The sequence below is a fragment of the Chionomys nivalis genome, chromosome 26, assembly GCF_950005125.1.
Source record: "Chionomys nivalis chromosome 26, mChiNiv1.1, whole genome shotgun sequence".
NCBI classification, from domain to species: domain Eukaryota; kingdom Metazoa; phylum Chordata; class Mammalia; order Rodentia; family Cricetidae; genus Chionomys; species Chionomys nivalis.
The window spans coordinates 24487123-24503699 of record NC_080111.1 but is presented as its reverse complement, the minus strand read 5'-3'; the positions used below and the strand labels follow the sequence as shown (position 1 = coordinate 24503699).

At 36.3% G+C, this 16577-nt stretch overlaps 1 protein-coding gene across 2 annotated transcripts in view; it reads left to right on the top strand.

Moving 5' to 3' along the window:
• The window catches only part of Sema3d (semaphorin 3D), a 188913-nt gene that overhangs the window by 97563 nt on the left and 74773 nt on the right, over positions 1–16577 (top strand). For both annotated transcript variants that reach the window (XM_057758682.1, XM_057758683.1), the window contains exon 4: positions 11301–11363. In XM_057758682.1, the coding sequence (XP_057614665.1) occupies positions 11301–11363 (63 nt within the window). The remainder of the gene's footprint in view (positions 1–11300; positions 11364–16577) is intronic.

Sequence of the window (16577 nt, the reverse complement as noted above, 5' to 3'; positions counted from 1 at the left end):
CTCTTCCATGAAGAGACTTCCCTGTCTAAATGCAGGCAGCTGAGATTTTCTTCCGAAGCTATCAATAGTGTACCTCATCTCTATACTCAGAAAGTACAGAGAAGAACGCCAGTGGCATTTGGGAAAGGAGGCCAATCTTGCACGGGCAGTTTATTACCTTTTGTTAATGATGCAGTAAGAACATGTTGCATTATGTGAAAATTTCCAAACTATCATTAGAAATATTTGTTGGGAAATAAATGGTGTATCGGGGTGTCAAATTGATAAGGGGTGGAGATAGTGGTTCACCTTGATGGCATTTCAAATCACTATGGAAACACATTTCTGTGCATGCCTGTAAGAAATCATTTAAGTTAGACTAATTGAGATGGGAGGAGCTCCATCCTAAATGTGCAGAGTACCGTTCCATTGGCTAGAACACCAAAAGTGAATAAAAAAAAATAATTTAAAAATGTATGTTCAGCATAGACATTATAATAACGACTATACTTGGCTTTTTTTTTTTTTTTTTTTTTTTCCGAAACAGGGTTTATCTGTAGCTTTGGGAGCCTGTCCTGGTACTAGATCTTATAGACTAGGCTGACCTCGAACTCAGTGTCCACTTGCCTCTGCTCCCAAGTGCTGGGATTAAGGGCATGCCCCATGACTGTCTGGCTCATACTTGGCATTTTTTGTTTGTTTGTTTGTTTATAGAAGACAGGGTTTCTCTGTAGCTGTGGGAACTGTCCCAGAACTTGTTCTTGTATACCAGGCTGGCCGCGAACTCACAGAGATTCACCTGCCTCTGCATCCCGAGTGCTGGGATTAATGGCATGTGTGCCACCACCACCCAGAGATATACTTGGCATTTTTTTTTTTTTTTTTTTTTTTTTTTTTTTTTTTTTTTTTTTTTTTTTTTTTGGCTTTTCGAGACAGGGTTTCTCTGTAGCTTTGGTGCCTGTCCCGGAACTAGCTCTCGTAGACAAGGCTGGCCTCGAACTCCCAGAGATCCGCCTGCCTCTGCCTCCCGGGTGCTGGGATTAAAGGCGTGCTCCACCACCGCCCGGCTATACTTGGCATTTTTAAAGGGTTTAACAAACTATGGTTTCTAAGCAGACATTAGCTGTCACACTGATTGTAAACGAACATTTTTCTCCTCCTCCCCAGTCAATTTGAAGTTTTATTAGCAATGGAAAGCTGGAACTTTCTATGCATGTCAGTAGTAATATTCAAAACTAATTTTCTCCCTTCACTTCACTTCTCTCTGTAACACCCGATTTTGTGTTACACCCTCGGTACAGTTCGCGTGCTACTGTACCGTGTGCGAGTCGGGCAAGGGCCTGGAGATTGAAAGAACACACAAAGAGACCTGGGTCATTCTATCACTGGGGCCTTCACTGCCAGCGCTTTCACTTGACCTTCTTGAACGAGACCTAGGATAACCTCATGGATAACCCCCATACAAGATTTATTTTCATTATTTTAAAGTGTGTCTCTTTGTCCTTCTGTCTTTCTCTGATTAAGGAGGAATATCATTCCTCCTCCTTTTTTGTTAAGCCGGAGGCCAATTTTATTTGACTTTCTAAGAAAACAAGGGGGGGGGGGGGCAGACAAGTTGTAAATCTCAGCAATTGCCAGGAGGAGAAGAGGAAGGAAAATAACCCCTTTTGAGTTAGGATCCGAGAAAGCCAGCATATTCAGAAGTAGAAGTTGGCAAAAAGCTGCATGGAATTGGACTGGGGAGAGTACTATAGAGGATGAGTGATAAAGCTTACTGGGGTAAGCATGCCTCTACTATTGGAAAGAGACGTAGAAAGGAAAGAGGGCATTAGAAAGGAAAATCTGTGACCTACCTGCCAACAGTCTACTTTTGATCATGCCTTCTATCTATTTCTTGGGAAGCCTTTTCCTACGGCTCTGGTTGATGCCTTAGGCAGCGTTCATACTCCACATACTCTGAATGTGTAGGTCAATAAGCATGTCCACCATCTTCCCCGTCATTTGCTGCCCTCTCCCTTTGGACATTAGCTCACAGGAAAGCTGGACAGCAAGAGCTGTTTGAGGATCCCCAAGACTCTTCCCTAACAAATTCTCAGAGGGGCCTTGTAGCATTGAGTGAGCTTGCTCAGATGAAAAGGTGTTCCTCAAGGGGAAACAGTAATTTCAGATCTCCAGTTCCCAAGTCTGTTATTGTTTGGACATGGATGAAATGATCTAAATGAATCTTGCCTATCATTTTGAAAATTTTTGCATCTTTGATCAATACCTCACTTAAGATTTTGCTTCAGTTAAAAGTTCCCTTTGATCATCAAATTATAGTATCCAACCCCTAAAATAAGATCTCAAAAGAATGCTGTTTTAATTCCAAAAATGTAATGGAAGAGTTATTGTACATCATTCATGAAGTCTTCCCATTGGAATCACATGTTATTAACCTATGAAATATTAATAGAACCTATCAAATACAGTTTTCTTTTTTGTATCTTGTTACCTATGATTTTTTAGTAGTATTTTTGCTGGATTCCGTAAAAAGTGTAATTGGGAATTTTGTCTACAGAGAATACAAAAAACATATTGACCCATTTTTTAAAACAATCTTCAGAATTAGATTAGTTGCTTTATTTGGAAATAATGCTTAGTCATCTTTATCCCTTTATCCAATTGATTTAAGACTGTTTTCTCTTTAAAACTGAGGTTTTAAAATCAAATATAAAAAAATGTTTAGTGAATTAATGTAGTAGTAATTCAAAGTGAATTGACTCCTGGGCTTTTAGCTAAGATGAAGTGTAGAAATAAAAGAAAAATCAATTTCTTAAGATGGCAAGTTGTGCAAGCTTATTATTCTATTGCTAGAAAGAATAAGTCAGCAGGATTATGGGTGCACCAGGTCAGCCTCAACTAAATAGGGAGACACAGTTTTCACACAGACATGCACAAACAAACACATACACACACACGTATGGAGAGAGAGAGCGAGAGCGAGAGAGAGAGAGAACAATTTTAAGAAAAAAAGTGAAGCTTGTTTACTGTATCCCAACAAAAACCCAATACTTAGAAAACTCTACTTATAAGATTATAGGCAAAATCAGTATAGAACTTAATTTTTTCTGTGTAAAGTATCTTAAATTTATTGTTTTAATCTAAGCATAGCTTTCTCCATTTGGAAGAAATGGTTCAATGTGACAAAATGATAAATGTGCTCTGGTTTACAAACAAAGACGCTTTCCTTTGATTTCTAAGTGTGATGACAGTGAATCAAAACAACACAAATGTTTAATCTCACAGAACTTCTTGTTTTTGTTAAACAACCTGAGAAAATTTATTATTTCTAAAGTAAAACATGAAATCTGATAGTTATTTAAGATCTTTATCTTTGTGGTTATTGAACAACAACAGCAAACAAATAAAACCAAACTCTTTCAGAATGAATTACTGAATTAAAATTAAAGATAAATTACTTAAGTAAAACTTTTAAACTCTTAGAAATTGAAAGTTTTAATTAGACTATAAAGTGATTCTGTGATTATAAACTTATCCATATGAGAGATGTTTCTTCTGTATCTCAAAGATGGTGTAACTTTTTCCTTGTCCTTACTATCAAAACTGAGTAATCACAAAAGTACTAGATATAGTTAAAGTTCATCAAACCATGCCCTTATTGTTTTAGCACTTATGAAATAACTGAGTTTGTAGTTATAAATCTAGTAATTTTTCTAGAGTGTTTAAGCACCCATCTTTCTTTGCTAACATGAAAAAGGCCTTTTGTTATTTCCCTTTCCTCAGGGAAGTTTACAACAAAGTAAAGGAAAGGATCCTGCTCTGCTTTTTTGTGCTCAGGATAATAAAAAAAATTCTTTATAAATAATAATGGCCTCTGACTGGGATTCCCTTCACCCCTCTGTGGCTGCATAAAGTCATTGACCACAGCAGTGGTTCACTCTATGTGCCTGTTATTTACAGAGACGAGAATTGGAGTAAATAACCTCTTCACCTAACGTGGCTACCGATGAAAGAAAGACACCACTTTTCTTTTTTAATACCTGAAATTAAGAGAATATAAAATTCTTGGATCCATGCAGATATCATAATAAATGAAGTTTTTATATGAGACACCCTACTTAGTTTCATGCTGTTTAATCTTCTCCTCTTGCCTACTGAGCGCAAGCTGTCCTGTAATCAGAGCTGTAAAACAATTGCCTCGTTCATGGATGTGCTGGCCCCTTAGCTCAGCGCTGATATGCAGGTCCCATCTGGTCTCTGTAATGGACTGTCAGACTGCGGGCAGACAACCCAGTCTCCTGCCAGAACTCTGGCCAGAATGCCTGTGTTTCCCATTCCAAGGAAATTACAAAAAAAGAATTCTTCGGTGCTCAGTATGTGTGCATTGCAGGTCATAAACAGGGTAGGAAGGAGCAATGCTCATTTCACTGTTCATTGTTAGTCACCAAATGTCACTAAGTCATTGACTGATAGAAAGGTAATGGAATAGAGCAATAACTTGAAGAAAAGGCACAAAGAGGGCTTAGAATAATGTGACGAACAAGAACTGAATGCAAGTAATAGACTCAAGTTAGGAAAGCAGCCATGAACCTGTTTTTCTTGTCCTAACTATCACAGGCCACAACCTGCACAGTTTGGGGATTGACCTGACTGGGGAGATGGGAATTAAAGAATCTACAGGCAAACCTACAGAAAAGCTGGGGTTGGGTAGACAAGATGCTCTAATGGAGATGAAGCAGCAGCCTGGGGACTTAGTCCATTCATTATATAGAGCTGGATAGAAGGCAAGCTACTAATTTTAGAGAAGCAGTCTCAGGCTGCAGTACTGTGAAAGAAGAAACCTGTGGTTGATATTTTCTTCATGCACTGCCAACATAAGTATTCCAGCCAGGGGAAGGCACTGCTATGCCATGGGTCTGAGGCACTGGGGTCCTTGACACGCCAGTGCTCATGTCAAGAATACTCAGCATGTTATCTGCTTCACAGTCATGGAAGTTGGTGGTTTAGTGGATAAGTGCTTAAAATATATTCACCACAGAACCTCTAAGAACTAACGTGAAGTGCCACAAGTTCCATTCCAAAGGCTAGTCTCACTGCACAGTAGTTCAGTGAGTTGTAAAGAAATTGGAAACAGTTGACTTGGGTGTATAATTCTTAAATATTTTTAAATAAAGTTTATAAAAATTGTAAAAGTCATAAAGAAGAAATGGAATATGCAAACAATATTCCATACAGATTTTTAGGACTACCTGGTCAAGAATAATTGGACCATAAATAGAATATTATCAAACTATATTGTGTTTCTTAAAATTCCTTTTAATTTGTTTGTTAATGTTTTTCTCTCTTTCTCACAACATATACTTTTGATGATCTACTCATGTATTCTTCTGCTGTCCTGGATGCTGCAGGTATTGAGGAGAATAAATAGGTCAGGCTGTCTGTTTTCACGGTGCATCTGATTAGAGGAGAAAAGAGTTGAAGAAGAAACAGAATAAAACAAGTATTTTTAAACTGTTGTATTATTTTAAATTGTGTCACAAGCCATGCCTTACTGAGCTGTCATACATCCGGAGCCACCTTTTTGGGGTGACTTCTGCTGCCATCCTAGCCCCAGGGTAGGGCCGTGAGGATTAGAAATGTTAGGTAGAAGGAACAGAGATAAGAAAGAAACATACAGATATAGGATACTAGTGGGAGGGCTGCTCAGTTCCTCTTGCTTCCTGAGTTGCATCCTTGCATTCTGAGTCTGCCCATGTTTAATTTTCTATACACTTTTATACTCGAATACAAAAGGGAGAGGAAGTCAAAGATGCTTTAACATAATACAAAAGACAACCAGAATAGTTACTTGCCTCAATACCTTGAGACATCAAGCCAATTTTGTCAATTAATTCTTGAAAAAAAGCATTCTGTTGTTTAGACAGTGAAGCCACCCTACACCATGTATCCTGAAGGCAGTCACTTCCTAGACCAAACTTTCTATTTCAAAAGAAGGAACAGAAGTATGTCCTTTGGCCAGGGTGAAGAAGATCTACCTCCATGGGCCATATTAATGTTTAAAACACCAAGTAACCACATTATGTCAGGGTATGGAGTCCCAGTTGTTGTCAACTACTTTGAGTAATCTCAAACCCTCTGACCTTCAGACAAGATGAAATGCACTCATATTTTTGGCTCTCCACAAAATTGTGGTTGTGTTCCTGGAAAGTTACTTATACTGGTCATGGAAGACGGTTTCTTGGGAAGATGTTAGGAGATAGACAGCTGTCTACATCAAGATCCTCCATAAGAGGTTCGACATGTAGCAGTAGACAAGCTAAGCCTAGATCCATCTTGTGATCTGAAATGGTTTCTGGGAAATATTATAGCTCTGCACTTATGTGTAGGTTAAAATGGAAAGAAAAAAATTAATTGAGTAGTCAGACTTTCCGTCTGCAACAATCCATACCTATATCAGCTGTAATAACGCAACCTTTACCTTCAGCAGTGCTTACATTTTGCTTTTCAATATTTATTAATTTAAGTCTACCTCAGTTTTGCCTTAGGATCCAGAGTGTTCATTGTTCTATTTATTGCTCAAATCTTTTATCACATCTCATTAGCTCAACATTTTCCCATCTTTGTTACAATCAATCATACATTTGCATCCTGCCCTTTGATAGACATGTATGCTGTCTCTGGGGTTCTGAATTTTTGTCTTTAATTAGGTTTTATGAACACACTGCAACTTCCTCTCTGGTGTCCTATTTAGTTTTTTGGCATTTCTGAATTAGGGCAAAGGACTTTGGACCAAACTTGTGCTTGCTAACTTAAGTCAATTAAAGTATCTTTTAAAGATGAAACAAGGAGCAGATACAATTAGGATTTCCTTTGGATGTTGTTATAAGGTCTTATCATTATTTGAATGTTTTTGTAATTTCCCTAACATTAACTACTTCAAAATAAACTATGTGACATTTTCACCTTAGCAAATGACAACTCTAAATGAATTATATGAGTTGTAAATACAACTGAATACAAATGAATTTCATAATTCACGAATGAAGCAATAATTATAGTATTTTATTTGTAAGTTCCTTGGCAATTTTTTTCAAAATCAAAAAGAATGCTCAAGAAATTTAAAACTAAAGCTATTGTTAAGAAATCATATTTATACAACTAAAGCATGGGTCATATTTTCCAGTTTATATGCGAAGCTATTAGGATATCTCTTTTAAAATGTACTTAAACATAATTTTGTGAGTTATGAGTGGACATAAGGAGGCATAGAAGATAATTTTTGCTTAATAAGAATAGTCTTTCTTCATGTTAGCAATCTATATTATATAAATATAATATAGAAACCAAATAAATATTTTACACATCAGTATTTGAGTCATTCTAAATAGCATAAAAATACATTGAAAATGATTAATTATGAAACACTTTAAATGTTACATAGTCATAGTGACTTTTGATGTTTAAGTCAGTACATTATAGATTATGGGTACTGGTTTATAGTTGTTTTAAAATTTTATCTTTCTTAAGTCAAGACTCTGTAAATTTACTTGCTTCTGTTTGCCAGGTTCTACCTTCAAAATGTATAAGAATTACCACTGGAGTTAAAGCCAATTGTTCAGTGGTGGTTTGGTCAGTGGTTACACTACAGATAATTAAGCAGTCAAAATTCTTGGTCTGCTCTAAAGATTCGGAAAATATCTGAGTTTTACTGTCTTTCCTGAAGAGAAAGAAGTCAGTTATACAGGTGTGAATAACCCAGGGCAAGACACAGAATGATGTAAAGGACCTCATTGCTTTCTGTTTGGATCTGTGATAAGTGAAAGGAAATACCTGTGAACGACTTTCTATGAGAGCCACCAATTTGTAAAACAGGGAGGTGTGCTTTGTTTTACCTGCTTAATGTAATTTTTACTATACTAAAATTGTGTCTAAGATACCAAGTACAAGAAGATTACATAATATTTTATTACTAATAAAATTAGAGAGCAATAAGAATAGTGATAGCCAGTATGCCAAAGCCATTCACATTACCAAATTATGAGAGAACTGATTTTTAATAGATAATATACTACTATATCCTTAAATATGATTCTATTAAATGGGCTGTTTTGATATATACTCACTGAATTATTTATTTTATGTAAGATTCTCTTGAATTTAGATAAAAAATCTTAAAATTTGAGACTATATCAATATATATTATCTCTTTCTCTCTCTCTCTGATCTCTAGTTTTGATTGAGCTCTAATTCCCTGTGTAGTCTATCCTACTGACTTCACTTTATATCAGCTGGGATATATGCATACACTACCATACAAGACACATCCACAAAAATATGAATATTAGAGTGTTACTTTGTGTGTATGTATACTCATTAAATTTCATATCAAAGTTTCTATGTGATTATGTGTCGTCAGTGTACTCTCCTAGGATATATATGTAAGTACTTTTGTCTCATTAGGTTTATATAGACTGGATTATATTTCCTTTCCTTAAGGAATTTACTAATTACCACTCACAAGGAGCTGGTGTGGTGGCACAAAGCCAAACCTCAGCTATAGGGAGTCTGGAACAGGAGGCTCAGTAGTTACAGATGATTCTTTGCTAAATGCTACTTTAGGTAGATTATTCAAATATATCAACATTGATTCTAATAAATACAAGACAAGTAAAAGAATATTTTATTTACCAAGTCTATTTCATTTTACTTGTTTTTACTTTATCATAAAAGGAACTTGATTGTATACTTTGGAACTATTTTTCACCTGATGAGTTACTAAGTTCCTTATGTATTTATTTCCATGCCTTTCATTCCCTGATATTTGATTGCTGGCTGTTGACTAAAATTATACGAGAGGGAAATGACATAACTTCAAACAATTCTGAGTAAATGGCATTTCTGAATCTTGTTGTGGCTCACACATCCACGTGGGTTCATCGCCTAAGCGCACTGTTTGCTCACCCATTGTTCTGCATACATCACTGATTGTAGATTACAGAAATATTCTCTAAATACAACAGAGTCTCTTTGTCTTGAAATTTCATTACTTCACTGTATTTGTTCATTAAGAACAGGTTTTGGATATCAGACCTTTGTCAGTTGCGGGGTTGGTGAAGATCTTCTCCCAGTCAGTGGGTTGCCTTTCTGTCTTAGTGACAGTGTCCTTTGCTTTACAGAAGCTTCTCAGTCTCAGGAGGTCCCATTTATTCAATGATGTCCTTAGTGTTTGTGCTGCTGGGGTTGTACGTAGGAAGTGTTCTCCTGTGCCCATGTGTTGTAGAGTACTTCCCACTTTCTCTTCTATCAGATTCAGTGTGTTTGGACTGATATTGAGGTCTTTAATCCATTTGGACTTGAGTTTTGTGCATGGTGATATATATGGATCTATTTTCATTCTTCTACAGATTGACTTCCAGTTTTACCAGCACAATTTGTTGAAGATGCTCTCTTTTTTCCATTGTATACTTTTAGCTCCTTTATCGAAAATCAGGTGTTCATAGGTTTGTGGGCTAAAGTCAGGGTCTTCTATTCTATTCCATTGGTCGACTTCTCTGTTTTTATGCCAGTACCAAGCCGTTTTCAGTACTGTAGCTCTGTAATAGAGTTTGAAGTCAGGGATGGTAATGCCTCCAGACAATCCTTTATTGTATAAGATTGTTTTGGCTATCCTGGGTTTTTTGTTTTTCCATATAAAGTTGATTATTGTCTTCTCCAGATCTGTGAAGAATTTTGATGGGATTTTGATGGGGATTGCGTTGAATCTATAGATTGCTTTTGGTAGAATTGCCATTTTTACTATGTTGATCCTCCCAATCCAAGAGCAAGGGAGGTCCTTCCATTTTCTGGTGTCCTCTTCAATTTCTTTCTTCAAAGACTTAAAGTTCTTGCCAAATAGATCTTTCACTCACCAAGGCCAGCTGGCCGGGGACTGAAAAAGCATGGGACAAAACCGGTCTCGCTGAACATAATGGACAATGAGGACTACTGAGAACTGAAGAACAATGGCAATGGGTTCTTGATCCTATTGCATGTAATGGCTTTGTGGGAGCCCAGGTAGTTTGGATGCTCACCTTAATAGACCTGGACGGAGGTGGGTGGTCCTTGGACCTCCCACAGGGCAGAGAAACCTGCTTGCTCTTTGGGCTGAGGAGGAAGGAAGACTTGATTGGGGGAGGCGGAGGGAATGGGAGGTGGTGGCGGGGAAGAGGCAGAAATCTTTAATAATTAAATTAATTAATTAATAAAAAAAATCAGCAAGAAAAAAAAAAAAAAGAACAGGTTTTGGGTGGCATTTTCTGTTTTCCATGGCTCAGAGATACTATTCTCCAGATAGTATTGTGAAGATCATATCATAAAACACTGGTGATGTCTAAATGCTTTGCATTCTTCAGGTTTAACCAGGCCCTTCGTCACAATACCATAGAGTATGCCTTTCCTTCAATCATTAAAATGTTTTTCTGCATCAGTGTGAAACACAATAAAAGAGTTAGGATACAAGTGAAACTTGGGTCATCTACCCCGTAAGTGTCTATTCTCTGTTTCTTCTTGCCCACAGCTAGCAGGGGTTATCTGCTATAAGCATGATGGGCTACCATAAATATTCGAACCCTGCTTTGCACCCTTACATAATTTCAAAGCTGTTTAAAAAAAGAAACAGATAAAAAATAAATGTGTAAAATATTTGCCAAAGCCATGTTTGCTGCATACTGATTAAGATTCTCAGATTTGGTGGCATCAAATTTGGGTCAGATTATCATGATTTATGTTTGTGGATTTTATGGTTTATTTAATTGCTATGTGATTAAGTTTTCTGATATGAAAATGAAGAAGGGAAGTATATCTATTTTTAGGGATATTGTAATATTTAAATAAGATATAATTCTAAAATATTTGGCTTCTTTCCAGATATGTCTGTACTCCATGCGTGCTAAGTGTGGTGAGCAAATTGACTCTAATATTTGTGTTGGAGTAGAAACTTGTGTGAATGACAGAGAACTGTTTCTACCATCTCACCACACATTTCTACGGTGCACCACCACTTGGAGAAACCCAGAAAAGCATGATGAATTTAATAAATATTAACTCAAAGTTGTATTGACATCGCAAAAGAGCATATATGCCTTTGATAATAAGTTATAATAAGACCAGGAAAATTGCAGTTTTCATTTAGAAAGATTTTCAGAGGGGTTTTGGAAAATAATTATGCCTGGACTCCAAGGTGCGGTTGACGTTTATTCTTCAGTATTACTTAGTCTCTTTTCAAATCAGAATTAGATGTTTTTAATGTGCCTATTCTAATCTACCTTTAAATGTTCTTTCAGATTTATTGGCCTGCTGCTAAAGAAAGGGTGGAATTATGTAAATTAGCTGGAAAAGATCCAAATGTAAGTATGAAACTTTAAAGTGACCTCCTCAAATTGGACACAAACGGTGCAGTAAATTTTTATATTCTCTTTTATTGAATAATAACATTTTCTGCTACTTCTATTACTAAACTGACATTCTCTGTACAGATTATTATAGTGAACAGGGGATGGGACTTCTGGCTATATTTTTCTTCCTCCTGTGCCATGAAGGGCGCTCAACATCTCCACATTGAGATGATGCCCATGAATGATGAAAGAAATCAATTTCTCATTGAACTTGTGGGCATAAAATAATTTTGTAACAACAGTTTTCAAAATTAGTTGTCAAATAAGTCGTAGTGGTATGGCAGACACCCTGAGCATAATTTTATGTTTTGTGCATCATCTATGTTTAGTACTTGATCAAGAAGTAAGGAAAGAGAGCTAAGTTAATGTCAGTTTTGCCGTGAGTTAGAGGAAGGATAAACCATGAATGTCAGGAGGTGGAACTGAATTGCATTGTGAGAGTGTTTTCCCAGCAGTCTGTTCACTAAGTTACACAGTAACTTCCTTGTTCAGTTAAGACAAGGGGGGATTAACTTCTCTGGATGTTCTGTCCTTGAGCCCACAATTGTGAGGTGGTAAGCGCTTTTAACTTTTACGCATGTTCACTGCCAACCGTGGATTAGAGGTGTACAGAGCCTTTCCCTTTTTCACACAAGGCTACAAAATTTGATGCTGCATCAAAATGCTCCTTGTTTTCAGTGCATCCTTTTAAACCTGCGTTCTCTTTTAGAGTTATTGATAATGACTGTCAGTTTTATACTAGTTACCTTATTTGAAGAACTACTTCCCATGCCTATAGTTATAATTTCATTTCATCCTCATTTTCTGATGAGAAGATTAGACCCGGCAAGAGCAAATGGCTCATTTAACACTACACACTTGTTCAGTGGTGAAACCAGAAACTGAAGCCAGAAGTCTGGGCACATCCTCTGTGCTCTAACACTATAAAATCTACACGATAGGACAACAAGCTTTTTTTCCAAGTCATGTCTCTTTTTAATATTACCATAACATTGACCTTCATTTCAAACAGTATTGTATTGATTCTGATCAACAGAAAACAGGCAGGTCTTTGGTTTCATTGATTTCTTGCCTCTACATGACCTTCTCTTTCCCTCCTTTCTAGTAATTTTTACCCACTTCCAAAGAATATGTTTGGGATTAACAAGTGTTTGGAAAGACTTTTCATTTACAAAAGGTACTATATAACTACAAAGTAGTGAATTATTCACTATAACAAAATTTAACTAATTGAGATGGTGGGAGCAGGGAGGTGGGGTGGGAACTATTATACTCCCTAAAACAGTCATTCAGTTTAACCCAAGGAAGGGAAGGATGGAAGGGAATGGCTGATATTGTTTTGAAGAAGGGTGCGAAAAGAAAGACATAAAGGAAATGAGTTAGTTTTGTTTATAAAGCTTGAATTAAACTGCTTGATATAGGCAAAAGGAAGCAAAGATGAGGTTGGCCTGGGATATCTGTTTGTTTAGCTACAGAGGTACCAGATTTGACAGTGAAACATTACATACAGACATAAAAAAAATTGCTTCCTGAGATGAAATTCTACAATTCTATATTCTTCTACTTTCTAAGAAAGCATAAAACTAAATGTATTTGTTGTAAAAGTTTAATCTGTTATGTGTGAGCAAATGAAGGGTCACTTTAATAATATGCTTCTCGCCTGGAGTCACTAGCTGGGGTATCAGGTGACATTGAAATGTGTGCATTCTTGCATCTTATTTTCAAATTGTCAGGATGTAATCACTGCATACATAGTTTCTTCTAACAGGTTTTTGTTACCTCCAGAGTACCATAGCCTTTTCCATATCAATAGTTTCCAAAGTAGCTATGCAATCCTTGCCACATCATTTTATGAATGTCCTATTATTACAACATTGGCCATTCCCAATATTTCCTGTTACAAATGATCCTACATGTTAGAATTCTCACGTATCAGTATTGAGAAGATCATCACCTTTTACCAGTTAAGGACTTAAAACTTTTTGTGTTCATGTAGTGAAACTGACCTCCAAGAAGCTGATGATATACTCTAAGCCGCAGTCCTTGGTTTAAAGATGTTTCGTTACTTTTACTGGTTATTAACAGAGTTAAAAAAAAAACACAGATATATATATATATATGTGTGTGTTAATATTATTGGCGAATGCTTATATGATTAAATGTGTTGCAAAGCTTATTTTTACACTGAGATTTACTCATAAAAAATATTCACTTGTCTTAGGGCTTTATTGCTATGAAGAGACACCATGACCATAGCAACTCTTATAAAGGAAAACATTTAATTGGGGTTACTTACAGTTTCGGAGGCTTACTGCATTATCATCATGGTGAAAAACATGATAGCATGCAGGAAAACATGGTGGTTGAGACGACCACTTCTTCATATTCAGGCAATAGAAGAACACTTTGTATCCCTGGGTGTGACATGAACATATTGAGTTCTCTGAGCCTGCCCTCACAGTGATATACTTCCTTCAATAAAGCCACACCTACTCCAACAAGGCCACACCTCCTAATAGTGCCACTTCCTATGGGCCAAACACTCTAACACGTGAGTCTATGGGAGGCTGTCCTTCCCCAAACCACCACAAAATCAGTTATCTTGAGGTCTAGATTTTAAATATTGACATAGGTATATCTGTAATTTTTCCCTTTAAAAATGTTTTCCTTTGTCCTGTTACTATAACAGATTATTTTCTTAATAGATATTTACATTGATAGATTTTGTTTATAAACAAAAATATATATTTGAATTTTGTTTATTTAGTAGGAATTTGCTTAAATACTTTTAATTACTTTGAAGCGTAAGAACTTCTTTGCATACAAGGTTTCATTTTAAATATTTGTCTGGGGAATGATCACAAGAATGTAGGCGATTACTAGCAGGTGTGGTTAACCATGTTTTTAATCTCCACACTTGGGAGTCTGAGGACACTCCACAATTCATATGGCAAGTTTAAAGTCTGCTTGACATACATAAAGTTCAGTCTCAAAATGAAAATTAAAAAAAGCACAATAACAAACCACTTAAGGAAAACAAAAGTAAAAGAATTTATTGTCACAATATGGTGTAAAATCCAAAGATAAAACCAAACCTTAAGTAACTGGGGAAATACTCCGTGATATAAAATTTATGTACCATGCTCAAGTTTCTCCTAACTTTGGGTTCAATTCCAGGCACTGCCAAAATAAAGCTAAACACATCAAGGATTTCTCAACCATGAGTATCTTCCAATAGCTCATACAGATGTCTCTGTTTAATATATTTTAGTTGTTAAAATTACACATTGAGCTGCACTACATTCAATTTTGGCATCAAGATTCTAAGTACCTCTGGTTTGTTATTTCTGTTTAGTAACTGAATAGAAAAAAAAATTTTAAATTTTTATCACCAGGCTATTCTGTGAATTTTAATTTAATTTTACATTTACCTAACTCTTATATGGATGCATATAAGGTGCAACATGTTAAAAGTTGCAGTATTACTTGAGATAATTAGGAAATTCTCATTGCACTGGTGAATTGGCCCAATAGGTAAAAGTGCTTTTTATCAAGTGAGAGTGAGGACTTAAATTCAATTCCCCAAACCCATATGATGAGAATAGAGAACACAACCAATGATCTGTCCTCTGACGAACGCACATGGACAGCGGCCATAGGAATGCAGTTCATATTAACACTCACACATGCATACATTACACTTGAATGGATAGAATCAATAAGCATAATATGATATTAATATAATAATAATAATAATAAATAATTTAGTGATTATTTCTTGTTGATTCCCCATCACACACACTTTCTAGTTGGGGAAGGATGGTTTGAGTGAAAGGGAAATTAGATGAGAGGAATAAAGAAAACAGGAGAAATCCAATAAACTATATCATTCAAAATGCAACAACTGCCATTGTGAGCAGTGACTGACAAACTAGCCGGTTCAGGGAAAGTTTAAAAAACTGCTTCTCAAAGTTATCTTTTTTCATGCCCCAGAGAATCATGCCACCATCAATAGCCTAGCAAGTCACTGAGAGAATTAAAGCAAGTTAATTATTAATCATGCCACTTAAACAAAGCTTTGAAACTTTACGCATAAAAAGAAAGCAGCACATAAATTCCGAGATTTAAAAACATGAAGACATGAATTAAAAGGCCATTGTAAAGTACATTCCATAAAAGTTGTTTGCCTTAAATGTCTGCTCTGGGCAAAATGCAAAATCATAGATCTTATCTTTTTTATAATCTAATCACAGCCTTCCTTCCCTTTGGCAACTAATAATGTCCTTAGGGAACAGCCCTCTTCCAACATCCCCCCACTCACACACACACATAATCACAACACTTCAAGGTTGGCATTTTCTGACCTCTAGCAGATAATTCCAAACTCAAACATGCTTTGTTGAATTAATCTCAATTTAGCCAGAGTGTTAATCCTAAAACCACTCCCAGAAAAGGCAATGTGGGGCACAATCTAGATATATTTCTGGATTTGTGGTTGTTGTTCTGTAATCATTAAAATACCACGTACACATCTTAAACTGCATGTTGACCCCTACTTGCCATTTTAAACAGTGCTGCCTCACATAGACCCATACCATCCAGATTTTATAGTTTATACCTGGAAGGGAGCTGTCTTAATTATGCAAGTATCTCTTTAAGATCCTTCAAAACTGACATCTAAATCCAATGACCATGTGGTAAAATGAAGCATTTGATAGGGTGGTTCAATGACTGGCAGTGAGCCCGACTGTCTTATTCTAGCCATGGAGCTTTCATTTCAGGCCTCTGTACCCTTGCTGGTGCAGAACCAAAGACCAATAGCATGATGGACACACTGAAGCTAAGTAAAAGCTGGGGATGTATAAACCTTCCTTCCTAACTGGATGCCATGCTTAAATTTTATGTGGTGATCGCAAATGATTTTACATTTTTGCATTGGCTTTTTTTCCTATTTCTTTGCCTCCATTTTTCTAAACCGTTAGTATTTTTCTCTTTCTGAATCCATCATTCTGAATTAGGCATCCTCGTACAGGCATGCCAGGTACAAACCACCACTTCCCTCTTTTTGGTTTTGTAAATAAGATTTAATTGTTTTTATTTTATGTGTACCCATGTGTGCTTGCTTTTCTGTATGTTCACTATGTGCGTGTAGTTGCCTATGGCAGC